Source organism: Taurulus bubalis (assembly GCF_910589615.1).
Source record: "Taurulus bubalis genome assembly, chromosome: 1".
Lineage (NCBI taxonomy): Eukaryota > Metazoa > Chordata > Actinopteri > Perciformes > Cottidae > Taurulus > Taurulus bubalis.
In genome coordinates, this window is record NC_136589.1 from 47,432,312 (window position 1) to 47,457,612 (window position 25,301).

The window sequence follows — 25,301 nt, forward strand, 5'->3', positions numbered from 1 at the left end:
ACTAATAGAGATAAAGGCAGGTTCCTGCTGGCCCTGAATTAGAAAATCATTAAGGAGTATAAACACACATGGGAGCACACACACACACACACACACACACACACACACACACACACACACACACACACACACACACACACACACACACACACACAGAAATTCCAAACAAACTTTCCCGATGCCAAGGGAACTCCTTTTTTTTGTAACCAAACAATTACTTCTTTATCCACGTTCTCCTCCATTTTCTGTCGTGTCAAAATGCTCATGTGTGGGACAAGGGTTCTGTTGGACTGCCTGGTATATATATATATAATATATATATGTATATATATATATATATATATATATATATATATATATATATATATATATATATAAGGATGTGTGTTGGTGTTTTCTATTATTAAATAAGTACACAGCAACCTGTCCTCATTCCCACGTCGTTACATAGTCTCTCGGTGTCACAACAAAACTACCAAGTCATGTTGAGAAAGTAGGTCTCCTTTATGTGAAGTTAAAAAGGTCAATGTGGACTTTTGGTTTGAAATGGGACAGGAACAGCGGTCTTCTGGGTGAAAGTCTCTTTGAATCTTCTTCTTCTTCTTCTTCTTCTTCTTCTTCTTCTTCGGTGCTGTAGATAACACACTGGTTATGGATCAGTACCTCATACAACACCAGAAGGGCTTGGTTTGATGCTAAGTGGTTCAACCCTGTCTCCTAAACATTACGTTCCCCCAGAACTAAAACGCATTCCCAATTACCTTTGATCAGAAACGTATCTCCTCCCTGATTATGTTTGTCTCTCTGGTCACATCGGCTGCAGCAGAATCTGACATAAAAAATATTCAAACGGGTTGAAGGAGTCACGGGACCCAACATCCGGTTTTCAAAGTACTAACTGATATGAATGTGTTCAGAACATTTCTGACCACATCCACACATCTGAACTGTACTCAGTTCTGGGGAAACTTATTTTTTAGGAGACAGGGTTCATCACACTTGGTGGTACTTTTGTTGGAAGAACAAGAAGGAAAGAGCAAGCAGGGAAAGGAGCAGCAGAGAGCTGCTGCCTGCAGACAACAAGATGGCAGCAGAAGACAGCGAGTTCCCCAATGTTCACACGGCGTGAGGCACGCAGGGCGGCTTCTTCTAGAGAGCCACGTTCACCTGCAACACATCTGGGTTCTGACTCTGCCCCTCCCTCCTCGCCCGGTGTCTCCACATGGGATCTCTCTCTCTCTCTCTCTCTCTCTCGTCCCCACATTAGTTAAGATGGCTGCACCGTGGCTGCAGGGAACGAGCGTTTTAAAGCTCTCCGAGGTGCCGGCGGCTTAAACTGCTCATTTGTTAGCTCTGCATTGTAGAAGACAACGCAGCTACTATCCAATTATTATGAGCAGGGAGGGGAAGGAACAACGGCCCCAATCTGTTGGCCCGGGCTCAGGACCGGCCGGAACGCTGAGACACACACACACACACACACACACACACACACACACTGTCAACACGGTCAGGCTGAGGCTGGTACATGAGGAGGCGTGTGCTGAGTGAAGTCTTATTTCAAAAATCAGCCAGGAGATAACGCCATAGAAGGAGGAAGATGGTCTTTGTCGAATGGGAAAACGTGTTCAGGTTATGAGGCGGATCCATTTGAACATTTACACACACACACACACACACACACACACACACACACACAAGCTAAACAATACCTGAGCCTAAACCCGGGCTTGCCGAGCATTAAAATGTGTTCAGAAATAAAGGAGAAAAAAAGAGCAAAGCAGCATATGGAAGCCCCAGCAGAGGCATTCTTATTTCTATCTGTGAAAATTCATTACGCATTCTCACAATGAGTGTGTGTGAGAATCCTCCGTTTGTTCCGTCTCGGGCTAAACAAAGGCACATGTGCTTGTTTTCAGAGCGGGACGCGAGCGGCCCGATTTCAAAGGCACAACTTGAAAGCCGACAGACAGCTATTTACAATATTTATACATTTAGGATGCTGATACTATGCATATTACATGTCTGTCTTCCACTCTGTGTGTGTGTGTGTGTGTGTGAGAGAGAGACGACAACAGTGGGGAAGCGAGTCGCTGATGAAAAAAGGTTACTTTGGAAATTCTCTGATAATTGGTGCCTTAAAAGGAGCTCATTTTTAACTATGTCACCACGACTGCTCGATGACAATTAATCTGTTTGCGGCTGCTTCCTTGGCATCTGTGCCAATTACTTTATATGCTAATATATGTAAATGACATCTCAGATGCCAGTTTCAAGTGTTATGCGAGTGGCGTATTGTGTCTTTTTTTATTTATTTTTAAGTCATATTGTTGAGGCGAGGGCTTTATATTTGGAGGTGTAAGTTATTGATTTCCTCCCAGGCTCATAAACATTTACTGACTCACATATGATACATTTCAAATGAATTTCACGATTTGCGTGTTCTCTAAATTCGTCTCTTGTCAGGGTGGAAAAGTCCTTAAATAAACTATTAATTTACACCAAGGATAATTGCACAGTTTGCGTTATAAAATGGAGGCCCGTGTTGTGTAGAGCACTGTCTGTCTTCAAGCTCGCGAACAATTCTCACAATTCTCACAATTCTCACATTCTACAAAAAAACTACAACACTAGTTTTAAAATCGAATTATGCAAAAGTCACATATTCATTTTAGTCACTAAAACAACAAACAGGAGGAGTGAGCTTTTGATTGTAACTCCTCCTGAAGCTTCCATAACTGTGAAGCTTATGATACGATCACGCACATCAACGCATCCTGTGTTATAACACGTTTATTCACCACAAACGGTTCTCAGGCAAGTTTAAAGTCTAAATGTGTTCAATACGGGGAGATATGATGAATAATCATTTACCGCTACATTAAAGAGCTTAGCAAACCATTTCCTAAGAGGTTCATGAATGCTAAATAGGGACTTAAATTAAAGTCAGGGTTCCATTCCCTGACAGAGCAAAGAACACATTTGTTCGTGACCTTTGACCTTCATGTGGAAGTATAATATTCTAAAACAAATACAATACTCTCTAAAAGGACTCATTATTTTTGCAGTTCTGTTCTCTTTTTTGCCGTCCTTAGATTGACATGATTATCCACGAGCATCCCAGTGAGGTAGATCAGCACACAGGGATCCTGCACGGGGAAGATGTTGGGCTGAAGAAATACATATGCATATGTATTACATATTAGGTATTGTAAAGACATATGTATTCGTGTGCATACCAGTGAATATGTTCAGACGCTAAATTAATAAAGGAATAATACATTTTTTTAAAGTTGCTGAAATAAAAAACAGTGTTAAACAAGCTTGTCCAGACATTTGGTGTCAGAAATGTGTGTTATTAAGAACAATAGATTACATTTCCCTCCAACAGACTTGGGGAGGTGATGTGTTAAATGTTTCAGTCAGACCTCACTTAGCTCCTACTGTACAACTAACTGAGGATTCACTTCCTCCTTTATTAGCCCAATAACGCTGAGTAAATGTTAATGAATGCACATTCACAGAGCCCTTTTCTCCTCCTGTATACGGCAGTAATTACCCGGCGACAGACTCAGAGCCGCTCTGAGACGCTCCTCTATTGTTCCTCCTCTTCCTCCTCTCTGCTCGCCGTCTGCAGCCTTCCATCACTCCGACTGAAGATGTCACTGTTGTATACCAAATATCTGCCCGCTGAAGGTGTGTGTGTGTGTGTGTGTGTGTGTGTGTGTGCGTTCATGTTCATCGGTGAGAAACAAAGCTATGTCGTATTTAAGGCGTTTGACTGTGAAGTTTTGACAATGCAGGGTACAACAGACAAAGAAAGAAATCCATTTGAATAAATCCAGCTGGCTGATCTTTAAATAAGAGATAAACGCATTAATGTAAACACAAATACAACGAAATGACATTTTTGAATTTCATTGTTGAGCATTCAAGATAAATAAGGTTAAAAGTGCAATTTTAAGATCTGAACCCTGTCAATTTTCTTCTATTTTTTTTTATATAATTGTGCACCTTATTTAGAAGTAAATGTCCTGAAAATATCTTAAATTTCGGCGTGGCATGCAGTACACACAGATCTATTTATCTATGAACATACAAAAATAGGGATTCCAGTACTACTTCAGTGCTGAAGTATTTATTACGACAATTATGAAAATGCCGCCTGGTGTTAGAGGAGTGGGAGGCTTCAACGTACACATGCATTGTTATCACTTCTCTACACGTTGGACTGATTCTTTTCTTCTTCTTTCTGTTCATTACGGCATCAACATATTTTGGGACGTTATGATTTGATAATTATATTGAGGTTCACCGGGAGAGAGAGAGAGAGAGAGAGAGAGAGACGATTAAGAAAAGAAAGAGTCAAAATAAAAGTCACAGGAATGAAAACTGAACATGAGACGCTCCAGAAAGGGAGCGTGAATAAAACATAAAATATTCCTGTGACCCTGTGTGCATGAACACACACACACACACACACACACACACACACAAACACACACACACACACACACACACACACTGCCAGTGTATTGGAGTACATTTTGTATGGGAAGAAGCAGATCGACAGGCTTTTTATTACCCTGAGAGACAGATTTTGTGTGTGCTTCGTCTTTTGTTAAATTGCTCTGTTTTTGCTCTGCAGTTTGCTTGATGGCTTTCTGCATAAACTTTATCTACGGATGCTCGGGGAAGAGGTTAAACCAGTCTTGCATCTGAATTCATCCACTGCTTGTAGCCGGCGAGGAGCTCGCACAGAGAGTGTTGAGACGTTGATGTTATTGACAGATATTGATATTTGAATGGAAATCAGAACATGTTTTTAAGGCAGCTGTGTTTCCCTCGGGGACCCCGGCTCACCGGGGACCAGACCAGGACCGGGACCAACTGAGCCAAGACTTATTACCGAAACAATATTCATCTTTAAATGACACAGTGACGATAGTTGTTTTAGTGCGACATGACAGGAAATACAGAATTGTTCAAAATGAAACATGCTCTGGGCAGCGAACCCAATTCCATTTCTAATGCTTTCATTTGGCTGTTGGGAGGAACAGTCCCCTTCCTGTTTGTTTGATTAAAATACAGTGAGCAGCTGTTTTAGGAAATTACTGAGTGCTTTCCAGAAATATTTGTGAATGTCATAAAGAAGGATTTGTTGACGATATAAAATATATAGAATAACAGCAGTCATATCCATTTGAACCAATTCAATGATTTGTATTTGAATAAGCTAAAGATATCTTTGACACATCACAAGGTAATTATGGAGGATCTGGTTCAAGGCTCTTCTTAATTTCAGCCGATATTATAATTCATGGTGCGTATTCACAAACACATTTGCACTTGATTCAATTACAACCCATAAACACAGTAGACCTGGGACTTTGGGGCCTCCGTGGGATGTGGGCATTTCGTCATGTGGACCAGATTTGAAACTGACTTCTGGAAAAACCTCCTCAAACCTGACGCGAGCAAATTATTAATATTTTCCTCAAAAGAGATCCAATCCAGACTGGGATCCAAATACAATCATAACCAGTACAAATAGACCAGAATCATCCCAAATGCGGTCAACCTGAGCTGACACACACACAAGAAGTCAAATAAAGAATAGCAGCACCTGATATTTGTCCTGCCTAAAAAATACACCTGTATTCATACTGACCTGCAGCGATACAGGTCAGACTGAACACTATGTGGATGCGGCCTGTGGCCCAGGTTTGTTCTTGTATAAAAAGGACCCATGAGGACCTCTGGTCTGTGGTCTGGAGGCAGTGGTCCAGTGCTGGTTGGCCATCTTGCCTCAGTCCTACTTGCTGAATAGGCTGATCAATATGTGTCTGATGATACTCAGTTATCTGTTTCAACAGGAATTTCACAATCATGCATCACCTCTACTAATATTGTTTAGCACTGCACGGCAGTGCTCATTTCAGTCTTTGTAATCAGAGCAGCTATCTCTTCATAAAGGATATAAGTGCTCCAGCAGGACGCCGCTGCTCTCTGACCTTAACTGCCCGAGCTACAGACACACACTAGCATCTGCGCTCCATCCTGCCCTGTGTTTATCCGGCTGTGTGACGTTCTAATCCCTCTCTTTAGCAGCGGTGTGTGAACGCTCACGCTCCTCCGTGTGATTACCGAGGGCCCTGGGCTGCTGATTATCTGGAGAGACCACCGCAGAGACCCCCGGCCATGCTCTCCCAAGCCAGCGCCACTTTGCTTCTGCCTAATTGATCTTCACACTGTTAACTTTTCCCTCCCTAACTCCGCACAGGTACGACTCTGTTTGATCCTTGTGCTGCAGGAGATTTATTCTTTTCCTGTTTCCTTTTTTTTAACTGGATGTTGTTGATGTTTTCTCTCAGTTTCTTTATTTAAATCTAACTCTTGGAATGTGGAAGAATACTTTCGTGAGGTAACCACCCACCTGGTGATCAGGTCAACATTGTTCCAGTACTTTGGTTCGGGACCAAATAACCAGCAGAACTAATTACAGGCCGTCAGCCCACAGACCAGACTGTCTGTTTGTGGCTAATTAGCGGATTTTGTGTCCAGACAGAACACAAGGCTAATTTTAGAGGTGGTGTGATTACATGAGGACGGCAGCGCGAGTCCCAGTTGAAAATCAAATCTCATCGTGATTGAAGGCTTTGTGAATCAGATTCATAAATATATTGTTATGTGGACGAGAGGAAACAGAAGAGGGTCTGGAGGGAAAGCACACAAAGAACTGGAGTCCTTGAGTCCTTAAACACACACACACACACACACACACACACATGAATTGCACAGCAGAACCTGACGAGAGGTGGACGTTCCCTTCTCCGTGCTGAGATGATAAACATTAAGGCCGCGCTGCCAGGAGCCTCACAGAGAGAGTTGGTCGGGATTCTTCTGCCATTACTTCCATTAAAAAACATTTAACTTCAAACCACTCAGACAAAATGAAATGCACTTGTTTTTTTGCTTCCGTTCTTTTTTTTTCCAAAGCTCATTGGAGGATGTCCCAGACTCGACCCTATGGCAAGTCCCTTTACCGGCATTCCTCAAGCTGTTTGGGTTTCTGTCCGCTCTTCAGATTGTGTCTTTACAGGTGAATATGTAATCCAGGGCTTGGTAAAAAGCCTCCGAGTCTGTGACATTTCCCAAATGGACTCCCTGAGGACGAAACCCTGCCGACGGTCTCGCCATTACTTTTGTGTCTGTGTTGTCTCTGAGGGCGGCTGAGTTACAGACTGTTTTAAAAGTCAGACTTCTCACGCTAAACAGATCACCACCCCCCGTATCCCGTTCACCGTGGCATTTACTTCCGCGCTAAAACTGCAATACGGAAGGAGGGAATGAAAGGTTGTCTTTTCAGAGGACTTTTGTGTGTTTGTCCTGTTTGGACAGAACCAGAGGAGATGACAAGTGAGGAATCTGTATCATCAGCTGACAGCAGCTGTTATTCATCAGCACACAGCAATTATCTGAAATACTCATTAGTAAATATATGCAGATAGTTTTCATACATGTGTACGAGCAGCTCATATGTAGTGCATTACATAGGAGAGTGTTTGTAGACCAACGCATTGGAAATGCAGATGAAGGAGAGCGGGCCAGTCGCCGAGCGGCCATATGTACGGAAGTGTTCCAGGTGACAGCAGCCGGCCCGACATGTTCTCCGAGGTCACCGTGTTGGTGTGTGTGTGTCTGCGCGCGGATGCAATATAGGTCACACACACCTTCGTCATGCCAGGTCATCTGTCAGAGAGCATCTTAATCACCGTTAATAACCGCCAAGCCATCTGTCGCGATCTGTTCTCACGCTGACTGGTAGAAGGAGCCTTTAAATAGAGCCGTGTGTTATTTTGTGTTTTGTATAAAAAAAGAAAAATCCTTTTTTTTATTACCCCAGTTTGAGGCTGTTTTGGGGGACTTTTTCCTTCTCATGAGAGTCCAAGCAAAGAGGATATTGTGTGTTGTACACATTGTAAAGCCCTCTGAGGGGAAAGTCCTTGACCACTGACTCCAGGTGAATGACCTTTGACCTTTGACCTGAGGGGAGCTGGTCTGCTGCTACCTGAAGGCTGATGTCTGCTTCTTGTGATCTTTCTGTCACTTGTCCAGTGTCCAGGGAATGTGGAGTTCCCCGTAACTGTTGTGCATGTGATGTCGTACACTACTTCAGTGTAAAGCTCATTAATAAATTAGATGGTGCATTAAATGCATATATTATTGTTACTATTCATAAGGTCACACTAAATGTTAAATTCAAACACAAGTTACGTTGGCATAGTGGTTCAAAACCCAGTCCCTAGGAAGAGATGCTGGCATTGACTGCTTCTGCAAACAACTGTATACGTTGACATTTTAAATATCTGAACCAAAAATAGGTTTCATAAATACCTTTCATAACAGCCTCGTAGCACGCTTACACAAACACACAAACACACAATTCCACATGGTTAACGTTGTGAAACGATTGGTTAGGTTTAGGCAACAAAGTGACCTGGTTAAGGTTAGAAAAAAGATTATGGTTTGTGTTAAAATAGTAACACAACAACGTAACTATAATGAATAAATAACAATTGGCCATAGCAGACTGTCTTATGTAACGTTACATAAAAAGCACAACAATGATATCTAACAAGCGCAGAGTCACCGTTTACGTTTGGGTCACGAGGGACCTGAATAGCCGTCTCCTGGGTGAAAGTCCTGTGTTTGTTTGACCCCTCTAGCCCTCTAGCCCTCAGTGGCACTTGTTATATTAGTTATTATACCTCCCAACTTTCAAAAACGGCGCTTGATATACGACGCCCCTTGCTCCCCTTGGGACCTTGTTCTGACCATCGTTCATATAATCCAAAGTAGTGTGTCTTAGTGTAGTGTGTCTTTGACACAATGTTAACATAAAGTAGATGTTTTCCAACTCTAGTATTTCTAGATATTTAATACTGTTCCATTGAAATGATATTGCATTGCTATATTGCATCATGGTCTCTGTTGTTGAACAGCAGTCAGTTGGAGTGGACAGACTGCTGTGAGAGGCGGTTCAACTTAATCCTGATGTTGCTGAAATCAGATATAAAGAGATGTTGAGCATTGTTATCCTGGAAATGTGAAGTGGCTCAAAACATAACTACAATGGAGAGGCTGATTATCTAATTTGTTCATAATATTACTACCGTAAAAGTCGGGCTACAAGCCGCTCCAACCTCCGGTCAGTGTCCCCCGCTGTAGCAAGCTAGCGCTGCTGCTAGCTAGCACTGCTGCTGCTGCTGCTACTGCTCGCGTCCCCTCTGCCCAAGTCGGGTGTCGAGCATGGTCCCGCTACCTTCGGTGGTTTTCAGGGAGCCAGCTGTCTACAGCGGGCAGCTAACGGGGACACTGACCGAAGGCAGTAGCATCTAATAAAGCAGCTGGAACATGAAATGGACAGCAGCCTTTCCTTAGCTTTATGAAAAGTGAAATCCACTAAAATATCTCCTTCTTATTAATCACATTTAAATTCATAGTGCAGAGACAAAAGTAATACATGCAGCAAATAAATAAATAATGACGGACTACTCTGCACTTTTGTTTCCTTAAGGGCACATGCAGCGCTCATCTGGTTTCATATAGATTTAGATCATTTCTATATTGGCCATTTAGGTTTCAAGGGTTGGATTTCTTTTGTGTTTTCTTTTCATCAAAGCATCGATAATTCACGTGTTTTCTGGTAGAACCGACTGTAGAGAAATTAATGATTAGATAGACTGGGAACGACTTGCAAGGCAGCTCACTTTTTGGATCTGGGAGTACAAGCAATGGTTTATCCAAATGTTTCATCAACTGCAAATTGCATTACTGCAAAGTAAGTGAAAGCATCACAACTCAAAGACACTTCAGTACGAAGCTACAACAGTAAGTGAACGCATCACAACTCAAAGACACTACGAAGCTACAACAGTAAGTGAACGCATCACCTCTCATATGGCCTGATGTTCACGCAGAAAGCCTCTGAAGGTACATAAAGAAGCTCAGCTTTGGACACACATAAAACAAATACTATTTGGAGCGTGATTTGTGGCAGTCCAAAGAACGTGTTTTTTTGTAGAAAATGTAAAACAGATTCAATTTAAAGAAATCCCAGTGTCATCAGCACCATGCGATCATGCTTCCAGTCACTGTCTCACAGCCTGGATCCTGGCATGCTGCCGTTGCCCCCACAGCATTATTACAATCACATTATCACCACTGTCATCACTGCCTCTCACTGTCGTAACTACAGCCATCACTGTTCTCACATCATCAGTGCACACCCTGTACCGCACAGGTGCCAGGTCAGCCTCATATCCTCCACACTCTTTTTTTAATATGACACATACTGTGAGAATATTAAATTCAAACTGCTATGCACACACACTGACATGTATCTTGATTACTTTCTATTTTGCACTTCAAATTGATTCTATTTTCCATTGTAACTTATTTTGCCAAGCTACCAAAGGGAAAACATGTCCCATCTCTCTATCCAAGCCACTCAAAACTGTACAAGTATCTGTAGGAAGATCAACTAGAATTTATTTTTGCATTAATGAGTAGAGTGTTTAAAGGCAATGTGTTTTCCGGGACACTGAGGACATTACTCATTGATCCCTGATGGGGTGAACCAGGGGACAACTGCAGTGAAGCCTAAACTACAGGCCTTGACTTTGGCTGGCCTCCTGTCAGCGCTTTAATAAGATGCCTAGCGACACAGTGCGTCACAGGGAATGCCAGGACACTGGGGCCTTGTGCCAGCATTGCGCGGAACCACAGAGGACTGTTTGGGGAGTGTTTCTCTGACCTCTCCAACCGAGTGAAGGGGGGACTGGCATCTGCTTTAATAAGGCTGCCCACTCTTCATCCACCATGTCACCCCCTCACACTCCCCAAGCCGTGGAATGGGCACTGGCACTGGAGGAGAGGTGGCAGAGGTAACAGCTGGCTGCAGCCGCGGCGGCATGGCCGTGGCATGACCACAGCTTTATTAGTGGCGTCCAGGACACCAGCTGATCCTCTCCCAGGGTCCCTGTCACGCTGACGTCTTCATCACTAAGCTGAGTAGACAGACCAGGCCTGCCAGCCAGTGGAGGTGACAACAAATCCAATTACCTCCCCTCCATGGTGCCCGGACCAGACTTGGGGGGGCAATGGGACAGTGGAGGATGTTGCTAGGATAGAGGATGAGGGACATGCAAGACAGGACTGGAGGACAAGAGGTGGTGTAGAGGCTTTCATTTTGGCTGATAAGTCTGGCTTACCGTATTTTATTATTCTGTAACACATCACATTCAGGACAAAGAAATGTCTAAATTGACTTAAAAGGGCAGCGATGCAGACCAGACCAATGGAATCAACAGAGTGTAAACTGTTTTTAACCATGAATTTGGTCAGCAATTCATTGTGGAATGTTGACACTTCATGCCAATTAAACTTGGATCTTGAAACGTGAATGTATGGCCGGGGCTGGGTTTAAGATCACAGGGTCACCTAATTCAATAGGGTCCATCTTCTGGGGACTATGCATATCAACAATACCTGTTTCAGGTATGGGTCAGGTAGCAGAGCTCTGCTGTCGACAGACTCAAAGTGTCCGTATGAGAGGATGATGCTTGTGCCTATTGCTTTATTCATAAGTCCACAGTGTTTTAGGATATTCCACTGTCCTGTTTACCGGCATCAACTCTGCAGAAAAGCAAACATTCTACACATTGGTCAAATTCGGGCAAGCATACCTACTACTTCTTCGTTCTATTTAGTAAATCCATGTGTGTGCTATGGCAATGAATTAGTGAGTGTCACATTTTGCAACATGACTGGTGTGGGAAACATAAAGAAAAAGAAAGAAGTGTCTTATTCTGACTCTGATTGACAAAGCTAGATAGTAGAATATTCTCGAGGATTCTAGCATTAAACTAATTCATTACGATTTGAATATCCTGAAAGTCACTGCGCAGCCACTGTCAAATAAAAGCATTTCCCTCCTTAAGGATCCGTTAAGTGAGGATGTCTGGCCTTGAACGTGGCCTTGAACGTGCCCAAACCTGCTTCCCCCCATTTAGGTCCTTCTTTTATTTGCATACCAAGCAGGGGGAGGTGGAGGTTGACGAAACACAAACCCAATGAGCCCATACAGGCCCAGTTTTCAAATCCTACTTTTAAACATTAACTCAATTTAATCTCCATAAACAAATTGGTTCCCACTGACAGTCTGGGATGGAACATGTTAAGTGCTGATCATTGCGGGCCAGTATTGATCTGCAATCGGCCCAGCTGTCCCCTTTGTGGATTGAGGTGAAGGAGAGGGGAAACTTGTCTGGCAGTGAGGAGGTAGGGAGGGCCTTGAATGTAGATAAAAGCAAAAGGAGGCAATTCGCCAAAGCAGAACTCCTCAGTCGTTATGTTTTCCCTCACTCTGTCGGTCCCCTCTTTCCACCAGAGCCCTCACCTTATCATCCACAGAGCTTCGGTGTCAGGAGTTTCGCCTTCAATCGGTGACGTTGGAGCCCAACCGGAGAAGATCATTCACCATTTTCTCTCCTGACACCCCTCCATACAGGGATGGGATGATCGACCCGTGAGTGCAAAAAAAAAAGAGGGGTACTGGGAGGGTGAGCGTATGCTGAGAGAGTTGGAGGGGCTCTCACTCTTGAAGGTGGTTGAAGTCTTGCCAAGATATTTCATATTCATAGTTAAATATTCAGCGCGCATGGTGGACAGGGGCAATTTCTGCAGTCAGCCCGCCATTCAAAAGTGAAAGGGATGTGGCTTGTGGATGAAGGGAGCGAAAGAGATAGACACGCATGGGGCTTCATGGTAGTCAGATGAGAGGCTGCCAGCTGCTGATGGGTGACTGTTTGAGCGTGGCGCCTCAGGACATGCCCGCTGAAAGGCGATGCGATCCGATACCCCCACTTATGCGAGGCTTATATACATATGCCCCCTTATGCAGAGGAGGCCCATATCAATTGCAGAACTTCCAGTATTTTGGTCATTATGCCAAGTTGTTTGAGCGAGCGTCTTGCATGTCTGAATGGGGAATGTGGACTTACTGGGCTATGACCAGTGAGAAAAGCCTCCTCTGCATAAACCACCTTGTGACTTCTGAAAATTGTTTGTGTTACAAAGCTGCTAAGTGAATAAAGTTCTGATAAAGGAACTTAGTTTTACCACTGAAAGTGTAGATTTGGTGTAGGCCTACAGCAGGGGTGCCCAATACCAATACGTCGATCGCGATTGACCGGTAGATCGCGGAGGTAGTGTGGGTAGATTGCATGCCATTTAAAAAAAAGTGCACGCAAGACGATGTTTTCCCCGACTTCTTTAATTACCACCGCATAACACACCAACAAGCATTCTGCACTACAACGCTAAATAGGAAAGAGATCATGGATGTGGCAACGAAGATCGTCTATTTGAGCGAGAGCTCTTCAAAGACGGCTGTTCCGTGCGCATCAAGAAGGACTGCAGCCACTCTGACTTCCTGCTGCACACTGATGTGAGACGCTTATAGAGCTCTGTCCGGAGATACAGGAGTTATTCCATGTTGTTAAACATGCAGAATACAACCAACTAAGAGCATGTCAATATGCTCACGTTTCTGCATTACAATTTAAAACGTGTGTAAATTGTGTGTTCCTCTGAGGGAGCAGCAAGACGTGGGACTGTAATGAGTCATTTTGATTTACTTTTAAACCCTTGCACTTTAATTATTGGGTAGGATGGACTATTTGTTTTACTTTGAATGTCACTTGCAGACCAGTTATTCTTGAGTAAATTTTGCACTTAGTCGATTAATCGAAAAAATAGTCGATAGATTAGTCGATTATGAAAATAAGCCCGAGAGTCAGCCTTTTCCCACATGAAAAATATTAAGTCTAAACACCGTTCCACCATGACTGAAGACCATTTGGAAGTCTGCCTGAGGCTGGCTACCAGCAGCTACTGTCCGGACTCTGCAACCCTGCTGGTCCCATTCAGTGAAGTCATCAGAGTAAAATGTAATGACCATAAATGTACAGAATTGTATTGTGTCATAAGGGTTCATGTAGTTATGCAAGGTACGCCAATATTGTAAACATGGAGTATACTGGGGATATGTATACATTAATAATGTTATATATATACATATATATTATATATATATATATATATATATATATATATATATATATATATATATATATATATATATATATATATATATACAGCACTAGCGGTAAGGATAAGGGAGGTTTTTCTCTTTGAAGCATAAACTATCCTATTGTGTGCTCCGCTACAGTAAAAACAACTATTGTTTTAACATTTTAAACAAATGAGACACAGTATAAAGTGTTATTTTGTGAACTTAAGAGGCGCTATGTAGGTACTGTGTATCTTTTCATTTGTTTCCAGTTTTAATGCTAAGCTAGGCTAACCACTATCTGGCTTTAGCTTTGATATATCAAGCAGAAAAAAAGCCAATTCAGTATATTTCCCAAAATGTTGAAGTATTACTCCTTAATGTATAATTCAAACAAACAAAACCGTATTTTGAATTATTTTCAAATCAAGAGTCAGATCATGTAGTAAACAAAGTGCAGCACAAAACATCTAGAATTTGTCATTTGATGTGATGGAGCAGCTTCTGGTCCTGATAAATTAATTACTAGGTAGTGGATCATATTTAGTGAACTGTTGGAACAAGCAGATACAAAATGTATATGTTACAGTGTGCAAAACACATCCTGTTGACTTTGAAGCTATGGGACAACTGAGGGACAATCTTGTCTCAAGAGATTTCCAATCAACACTTGTGAACACTGTGTGCTAAAAGTTGTGTTACAGTTTGCCAATGCGCTCTTTAAAAAGAGTGTTTCCTTGTTCCCACCTGCTCTCCACCACCTCAGCTCACTGAGAGGATACAACACACATCCCCTCTCCCCGTGATGGAGCAGGTCACACCTCTTGGTTTGGAAGAGTGGGAGTGATTAAATATGACAGGGAGACATGTCGAGTGTTATTCATCAAAGAGCTCCACCTCGCTCCGCATCAGAACCAGCCGGTCCACAGGGGGAACCGGGGCGGGAAGTGAATCCGCTCCCCTCCGGCCCCAACCCAGACCCCAAATGCTGATCCCCCCTTCCCCTGACTACACGTCCAAGTGATTACACCACCCCCCCCCCCCCCCCCCACACACACACACACACAGGCGCACACACACGCTCAGAGGGGCTAATTAAGGCTTTAATATGCAAATGAGAGCCGCAGTAAATTACACAGCTGGCAAATATGCCTGTTTTTGCCTGAAAATACATCAGGAGTGCAGCGAGGAGTGTGTTGCTGCTGCTGTTGTTGTTGTGTTTGCAGAGAGACAGGGGATTGCCCCCCCCACACACACACACCATCAACTCCCCCTGAGCAGCCATGCCCCCCCTCATCTGGTGGAGCAACTCATCCAGCTTTGTCCCTTTCAGAGGCATCAGGAGGAAAAGTCGACTCGCTGCACAAGTAATCTTGCATTTTAGAGAGGGACACAACAAGAGACACAACAAGAGACACAACAGGAGACACAACAAGAGACACAACAAGAGACACAACAGGAGACACAACAAGGGACACAACAAGAGACACAACAGGAGACACAACAAGAGACACAACAGGAGACACAACAAGAGACACAACAAGAGACACAACAAGAGACACAACAGGAGACACAACAAGAGACACAACAGGAGACACAACAAGAGACACAACAGGAGACACAACAAGAGACACAACAAGGGACACAACAAGAGACACAACAAGAAACACAACAAGAGACACAACAAGGGACACAACAAGAGACACAACAGGAGACACAACAAGAGACACAACAAGAGACACAACAAGAAACACAACAAGAGACACAACAAGAGACACAACAGGAGACACAACAAGAGACACAACAAGAGACACAACAAGAGACACAACAGGAGACACAACAGGAGACACAACAAGAGACACAACAAGAGACACAACAGGAGACACAACAAGAGACACAACAGGAGACACAACAAGAGACACAACAAGAGACACAACAGGAGACACAACAGGAGACACAACAAGAGACACAACAGGAGACACAACAAGAGACACAACAGGAGACACAACAAGAGACACAACAAGAGACACAACAGGAGACACAACAAGAGACACAACAGGAGACACAACAGGAGACACAACAAGAGACACAACAGGAGACACAACAGGAGACACAACAAGAGACACAACAAGAGACACAACAAGAGACACAACAAGAGACACAACAGGAGACACAACAAGAGACACAACAGGATACACAACAAGAGACACAACAGGAGACACAACAGGAGACACAACAAGAGACACAACAAGAGACACAACAAGAGACACAACAAGAGACACAACAGGAGACACAACAAGAGACACAACAGGAGACACAACAAGAGACACAACAAGAGACACAACAGGAGACACAACAGGAGACACAACAGGAGACACAACAAGAGACACAACAAGAGACACAACAAGAGACACAACAAGAGACACAACAGGAGACACAACAAGAGACACAACAAGAGACACAACAAGAGACACAACAGGAGACACAACAGGAGACACAACAAGAGACACAACAAGAGACACAACAGGAGACACAACAAGAGACACAACAGGAGACACAACAAGAGACACAACAAGAGACACAACAGGAGACACAACAGGAGACACAACAAGAGACACAACAAGAGACACAACAAGAGACACAACAGGAGACACAACAGGAGACACAACAAGAGACACAACAGGAGACACAACAAGAGACACAACAAGAGACACAACAGGAGACACAACAAGAGACACAACAAGAGACACAACAAGAGACACAACAAGAGACACAACAAGAGACACAACAAGAGACACAACAAGAGACACAACAAGAGACACAACAGGAGACACAACAAGGGACACAACAAGAGACACAACAGGAGACACAACAAGAGACACAACAGGAGACACAACAAGAGACACAACAAGAGACACAACAGGAGACACAACAAGAGACACAACAAGAGACACAACAGGAGACACAACAGGAGACACAACAAGAGACACAACAGGAGACACAACAAGAGACACAACAGGAGACACAACAAGAGACACAACAAGAGACACAACAAGAGACACAACAGGAGACACAACAAGAGACACAACAAGAGACACAACAAGAGACACAACAGGAGACACAACAAGGGACACAACAAGAGACACAACAGGAGACACAACAAGAGACACAACAGGAGACACAACAAGAGACACAACAAGAGACACAACAGGAGACACAACAAGAGACACAACAAGAGACACAACAGGAGACACAACAAGAGACACAACAAGAGACACAACAGGAGACACAACAAGGGACACAACAAGAGACACAACAGGAGACACAACAAGAGACACAACAAGAGACACAACAAGAGACACAACAGAGTTCTGAACGTTCTGTCATGTGACAGGATGCAGCTCGTATCCACAGTGTGTAGCTTTGACTTGATTGCAGACTGGAACACCTGACGCGACGCTTTCATTCACATTTTCACACATTTTATTTAAATATTCAACTGTTTTACTAACCGTATTCTTTCTCTGAAACACTATAATTGTGCTCCTCTGGCTAGGTAGGTAACGATGTGATCACATGTTATAAATGAAATTAAAATGAAGTATTATGTTTTTTCTCCACTGAACGGTCAGCACCCAGAAACACCAATGGCAGCGTGAGCTATTCATGCACATAGTTTAATCAGGCCAGGGTTGGGAGGTTTCTGCCTCAATACAAAAGATGTCAATGTCATTATGTTGTTGGGCCTCAAAGCATAGAAACATGAAATGTTTAGTAAAATTAACAGTGGTTTACCTTCTCAGAAACGAGCCTCCTGGTTGCTCTGGATAATCCACAGACCTCCCCGCAGAATGGAATCGAGGCCAGAGCTGCAATTGGGGACACTGAGGTCATGTCCTCCATATTCTTTCTGGGAAATTTGAGGTTTTACAGATCTGGAGAACACTGGATAACAACCCTGGCACAGCATGAAAAGGCCCCAAGGCTCCAGACCAGGGGCGGAGCCAGATGCTGTAAACATGCGAGGCTCAGCCGAGACCTTTATTATTATTATTATTATTACTACTATTGCACAATTCTCTATATGTTGGACAGAAGAGAAACATACTTTCGATCTTCTGCATGTTTGCACATTGCACAAAATTGATAGTAAAAACTGACTTTGAGACCTGAGGGGTGTGAGGGCACCCTCCCAAGGGGAGGTGCTTTCTTTTCCCATTCACGCCAGCTATGTGCACTATTTTCGCGCTCACACACACACAGCGCGCACACAGAGATCACTGCAGACACGAGCACGAGCTTTTGAACGTCCGTCCTCGGCTTGATGGAACAAATCTCTCCAGTTGATATTAATGATGACGTGTAGTCCAGTAAAGCAGCAGTTTTAGGATCCAACAGTTTGAGTTCTGTTGCACACGGTCCCATCAGGCCATGATGCTTGTGTCTGTTCTTTTTTAAATATACATATTTTATAGTTTGAAGTTAAAAGGTTTGAAGCTGGAGTTTGAAGTCAAGTGTTTTGTATGTACTTATTTATTTATATCTATAGTATACTTTAAACAGTTAAAAATATTGTTCAATTTGAAGAAAAAAATTGCCTTGGCAATAAAAAAGTATCGGTTCAGGCACCGTTTAGGCACCGGTATCGTTTTAAAAGTATCGGTTTAGGCACCGGTATCGTTTTAAAAGTATCGGTTTAGCACCGGTATCGTTTTAAAAGTATCGGTTTAGCACCGGTATCGTTTTAAAAGTATCGGTTTAGCACCGGTATCGTTTTAAAAGTATCGGTTTAGCACCGGTATCTAGAGGAAAAACCCAAACGATACCATCCCTACTTGTCTTCATCATTCTGAGACCATAACACAACAAATGGCATCTTCACTCCTCCTGCCACCTGAAGAGAAGCAGGAACTGTCTGGCGTTACTATCTTTAAGCTACATCACGTACATACTGTAGGTCGGGAAGGAATCTTGAAATCTATTTTTGATTTACTCAGCTGGACTTCACCTGATGAACAATAAGGACACTGTGTCAAATTGCAGCTAATTGAATAAATAAAATGTAGAAATGATTTTAAAATAATCGTAAAAATATTTTTGTTCTCAGAGGGAGCTGCTCAGCCTCATGACCGCAGTACCTTTCATCCTGGCTGTGGCCCTGCATGTAATCCCTGTAGGAAGTGTTGACAGTAAACTCCATGGATTATCCGGAGTGTTTCTGGAAACTAATGCCACTTTTTAATTTATTCAAAGGATTTCTTTTTTTTATCCTGCAAATTAAATTCCATCCTCCTCCATTATATTGGCTTGGTGGCATCTCAGGTTGCAGTTTGGTTGAACTGGTCCTGATACTGATGTTAGGTTGCACATCACCACACCTGTCCTTTGCACAGCCCTTCAGATACATCATGCAATACCACCTTTTGGATTTGTCTGATGCTGATGCTGTCTAATGTTTTAGATTACGATAAGAGCACATAGGACATCTTTTGGTCATCAGAAGTGAGACGTTCTCTCGTGATTCTCTTGGTTAAATGGAAGTTCTTTCCTCTGCTCTCTGAACTCTGTGAGTGTGTTGTGCGGTGAGGTTCCAGGAGGTGAGAGAATGATCTGGTAGCAGTGAACCCTGCCCCCGCTGCCCTCTGAGGCGTTGCTGGGAGGTTTGTTCTGCCTGGTTGCTGTTGTCTGCCTCCGTACTCTGTCCCCAGAGCACCGGTGTCATCATGATGCAACTGAAACCTGAGTACCGACTACATGCATGGTCAGGCCGTGCTGTCACCCAGCCACCCTACTGGGACTGACCGTGACAGGAAGGGTGCCCGAAAAACCTACCCAGAGACCTCTTTGTTTCACGCTCTTCCTAAAATAAGACTCTGCACACCTCTGTGTGCCGCATTACCCACAGCAATCTCTCCACAGACGCGTACAAACACATGTAACTGTTCTCGGGTGTCACTCCCATTCACAGCGGTGTGATCTCAGGCCAGCAGAATACTCTGAGGCGTGAGCAGTCAAGGTTGTTGGATGAAATAGAGAATAGCCACCGCAGCTCCTTTTAATGGATATCAACAGATGTCAGTCATCTGATTTCTAAGGCCATGTTTCATTATGGCTACATATCCACAATGTGGAAGGTACTAACACGTAAAGATCACAAATACAATATGTTTAAACAGGGCTGCATCCATTTTGGGGGTCGAAGGAAGCCTTTGAAGTCTGGTATAGAAGTGTGGTTAAATAAAAAAAGGTTTGCTGTATTTTCACCCTTGGGTTTCTATGCTCCCATATACACTGTACATGATGGATACCACAGCTTAAATCTGCCCTTTGGCCCCGTGGTGGGTCAGTCCGGCCCTGCATCTTGGAGCAACCGTTCCCAGACGATGCCTGGTTGTTGTTTTTAAAACCAGTTTCATAAAAGTAAAAAAAGCCCATTCTCTTATTCAGTAATCTGGACTCTTGTTCCATGTGACCATATGACAACAGAGATCGGTTTCAAAGTGTTGAACAGCATCAAAGTCAATCACTTTCATTCTAGTGTGAAAGGTGTCATACACAGCCGGTGCCCTCTACAATCTAATGCACACTACATTAAGTCTCCTTTTATCAAGCACATTGAGTTACAACATCATGATGTTTGTTACAGTCATAGTTAACTCAATGTTTTAGCATTGAGATCATAGTGAGTGATGGTGTGGCATTACATTTACCAGCCGCCATTGTTTCCGCCGTGTGTGTCTGTGTGTGAGTCATCATGACAGCCTGTGGAGCCGGAGACGCCGACTGCAGCCGGAACGACCACAAGGTGCCGGAAGAGGGGTGGGAAGTGAGGACGGGCCCGTTGGCCCCCGCTTTACGCCCCTGGCCCTGCATGGTGTTGCGATTGGTGTGATCACATCGCAAGATGCTCTCTAGTCAGAGGTGTTTCTAACATTCTGACCCCCTTACGGATGCAAATATGAAGAATAAATCATGAGGAAGTGTCAGGAATAAACACATCTTTGAATTTACACCAAACGGCACAATACAAACTTTGTAAAGGTAGAACTTGCAACAGATTTCACAGGTGTGGAAACAAAGTGTGAAGCTTTATTTAACAACATGGATGTAAAGTTAGTCAAAAATACCCTGAAGCGTTAAGATACTCTGTTGTCCTTTTGGCTTCCTCTCAAAAACCCACAACTGCTGCTGTCGCCCCTCCACTGGACCACTGAGACAAACTACTGAACCTCCTTCCTGTTACCTCTCCTTCCTGACACACACACACACACACACACACACACACACACACACACACACACACACACACACACACACACACACACTGCTGTAATTACCCCTCAGTGAGACAGCCTCTAACAGCTGCACCTCGCCGACATGCGACATTCAGGAGAGGACGCTCTCCAGCGTTATCGCTGAACTCCTCTGCTGGAGGACGGCTGACAGGACGCTCACGTCGACTAAATCCGAAGCCAAATATTGAACAGGTAAACAGGCTGCCGAGGCCGCCTCGCCGACCCACGATTAGGAAGACCGGGCAGGGGAAGTGTAGTGCATGAGCTGGGTTGATAAGGATGTATAAACAGCTCCACCTTGCAGTGGCTACAGAGAGAACTCGCCCGTCAGAAAAAGACTGCTTTCCACTAGGGCCAGGGTGTATGAATATTTTAGATGGGTAAATAATTAATAATTAACAGCAAACAGGCCAGTGATCAAATGGAGCAGCGTGGCAACAGACATGAAAAATCTGACTCTTGTAAACAAAGACAAGAGGACCCAGATTTCCTCCCCTCTCGCCACCTTCTTTTTTCCCCCTTTTAAATATGCGCATCTTCAATCGCCCCCCCGCATCGCCGTAAAACCACACACATGCAAAAGGCAAGCGTATGAACACACAAACTCCACATCAGCGACTCTGTCAAACACACACAAGGTGCTGCCATAACCCGTCCGCCACTCACTCACATTCATACCCACACTTATTTTCCTTCAGACGAATGGAATTTTCACGTATTCCTCGGCGACCCGGGGAATGTGACTGAGCGAGAACACTTGATCTGGCCACCCGCTGTTTTCTGATGGAAAGATTTGCTTTTTAATACAATCGTCACTCCTCCCACCTGGATATGCCACGCCAAGACAAATCCCAGCTGTGTGACTCCAAAACCTGACAGAGCTTAAAAATTCCCTTATTACCATTCCCTTAAAATATCCAGCCACACTAACTCCCGACAATGGTGGAAATGCTAATCACGTCTCTCGGCGGCTTAGAGGAGCATGAAAACAGAGCCGCCAATATGGAGGCTTTGGTGCGTGTGCTAAAGTGAGGAAGAAGAAGACGGCGGCGCCGACGAAGAAGTCCCAGCTTTAATGACACACATTCACAGAAGCGTCATGGCTCTTAAAAGCTGCTTCTCCGAAATCTGTCGCGTCTTGCCGCTTGACTTTAGCCAGAGGAGACATTTCATAAAAATCAGACTTAATCGTGTAAACAACACGCAGACAAACAGAAAACCACTGCAAACAAAAATAAAACAACTTTGGAAGCTGTGCACGGATCGCCTTCAGAGTTAATTTTAAAGTAAGCATTCCGGTCCTTGGAGATTTTAATTAATGCTTTAATATGCAAATAAGTTAGCAGAGATAAAATCATGACAAACAGATGGCAAGTGTGGGTAATTATTTTGTGAATCCAGCAGGGGTATGTATTAAAGTTATGGCATCGTTTTCCTCAGGCCTCTGCAGCCATGGATGGTGGGGAGGGGAAAAAACAAGAATCACTGATGAACTGAGACACAAATGACTTACTCGTGTCTCCAAATGACAAACGAGGCCACAGTGAGTCTGAATACATCACAAAAGACAAGACGTTAAGGATAAGTAATCCTCAGTCACCAGTACCCCTTCATTCTAAATTAGGACGGGACATTTAAATGAAAGCCCCGACAGTCATTTGAATGTCTGCAGAGCTGAGACACACAGTGCATTCTACTAGCAGAGCACCTCCGGGAGCCCGTGCTGCTCAGAGCAGGCAGGGTGGAGTCCAACCACTCCTCACAACACCAGGTCATGGCTGTATGCCTTTAATCTCACCACCAGGTCTAATTAGGAGTTAGTATCACATGCAGGAGATGGAGTTGTTGTGGATGTCATAGATGTTTCCATTTCCATTTTTCTGAGCAATTCAAGGACTTCCCCTCCGTGCTGGTTCAAAAGTTGAAATGAGAAGTTCATTACTTTGCACAGCAGCTGTATTCTTGTGATACCGCGAGATATCATCTCATCATGCCTCAGGTAAAGGCCTTTACAATCCAGGGACGTGACGAATGAACAACCCCACAACGCTAAATACTATTTCAAACTGATTATACCGGCTCAGGTTGGCGTTGATTGAGCAGGCAGAGGACCAACTATCAGGATCCTGTTGACCCGTCCGGCAGTCTGTCTGAGGTTAAGAGTTGTGTAACTCAACGCAAGTTTTCTTTTTCGAGAAATGCTCTCAGTGCACAGTTACGCATTGTATTGGACTAGGGCTTTTATTGTGAAAGGTGAGGAAGACAGTTTTCCGTCTTGGTTCAGACTACTGGGTTGTCCACTATAATATACTAATACACTATAATATCCGCACAACGTGATTGTTGATGCCTTTATTCGCGGAACCGTACATTTAAAATCCCAGAAAAAACTGTGTAATACTTGCATTCTGTTTTAAAATATTCATGACCAAAACAATCGTTCAAAAAGAGTTGGATTGACAGATGACTCATTCAATCCGCTATCGAGTGTTTGTTTAAGGCCGGTCCTTTTCCAAACAGTTTCCAGTCCCTGACTACTTGGCGAACGAATAAAGACGTGTGACATGATGGGAAGCTCCAGAACAGCAGTGGCCCTGATGTGATTTTGCTCATAAATAGTTGGCCCACATTTCGCCACCCTTCCCAAAGTGCTGGGCAATTACCCAGCTCACCTCTATGGAAACACGCAGACTGTGGTAGAGTAGAGCATGTAAGACCAGGAACTACCCAACAGTTCCGCTCGGTCTGCATCATTGCGACCGGCGTGCCAGAGGATTCAGATGTGTCACCAACAATGATAGCTGCACCTACCGGCTCCTGTGGAGGTGTGTGGTCCAAATCCAGGCTACCAAGAGACCGGTTGATCCTCAGGGCCAGACACAAGGCCATCAGGCCTCCGACCTTCACTTCATTCTGACGGAGGTCCAGCTGCTGAATCTGACGACTCTCTGCCAGGAACTCTGCTAGCGCCACAGCACCTTCACCAGAGAAAACGTGGTCATGTTAGAGTTGGCTGGCGTAGTAGCTGGCAAGACTAGTTTGATCTTGGAGAACTCTCTTGGCTAGCAACCAAAAAGAACCTACCTAACACTCAATACCTTTGAGTTTGGTTTGGTTGGACAAAGCAAGCTTTCTAAAAACGTTAGCTTTGGGTCTGGGACATTGCAGCGGCCATTTGCCAATGTTTTTATATATTTTTGTAATAACATATTATAAAAATAAGTAACAAAATCAGGTCCAGTTCCCAGGTTTAAAAATAAAATCCTAATGGGATTTCTTGTCAAATAAAGGTAACAGACAAAGCAAAAAAATAGGTAGTTCATTTCATAATTAAAATAATGATTTGTTGGTTGCCTTTCTATTCCTATTCAAAACTCTGCAGGATATGAACCCAAAGTCGTGAACCACATTTAACATGATTATTCCTAAAAAATATAGTATTGCATCATATATCATAATGGACCCGATCTGTACTTTGTGTCTCCTTCAAATAGCATCACAACCATGTTGCTGCATGGCAAAGCCTTGCCGCACATGTATGCTTGTACCTTCACACGTGATGTTGGCCTGAGCCAGGCCGAGCTGCAGCAGCGAGCAGTTCGCCATCAGAGGCTCCCTGATCACCTGCATGCCCTCGTTCCCCAGGAGGTTCTCACCCAAATCCAGGACCTGCAGGACCCTCAGCAGGGGCTGAAAAACAGCATCCATCTCCACGTTTACCTCTACACACAGTTCAGACTGGAACCATCATGACAATGGAGCGCTAGACTCCATACTTCAGTGTGAAAAGGCTGAGAAGTTTTAATCATCATTATTATTATGCGGTGATTATTATTCTCTTTCCAACTGTTTCCTCTCATGTTCAATGC

At 43.8% G+C, this 25,301-nt stretch overlaps 1 protein-coding gene across 1 annotated transcript in view; it reads right to left on the reverse strand.

Moving 5' to 3' along the window:
* Window positions 1-25,301, reverse strand: part of LOC306733179 (protein phosphatase 1 regulatory subunit 37) — a gene marked incomplete at both ends in the record, with an annotated part of 69,739 nt that overhangs the window by 5,711 nt on the left and 38,727 nt on the right. The window contains 2 exons of the mRNA XM_079214381.1: window positions 24,244-24,410; window positions 24,981-25,122. Coding sequence (XP_079070507.1) covers window positions 24,244-24,410; window positions 24,981-25,122 — 309 coding nt within the window. The remainder of the gene's footprint in view (window positions 1-24,243; window positions 24,411-24,980; window positions 25,123-25,301) is intronic.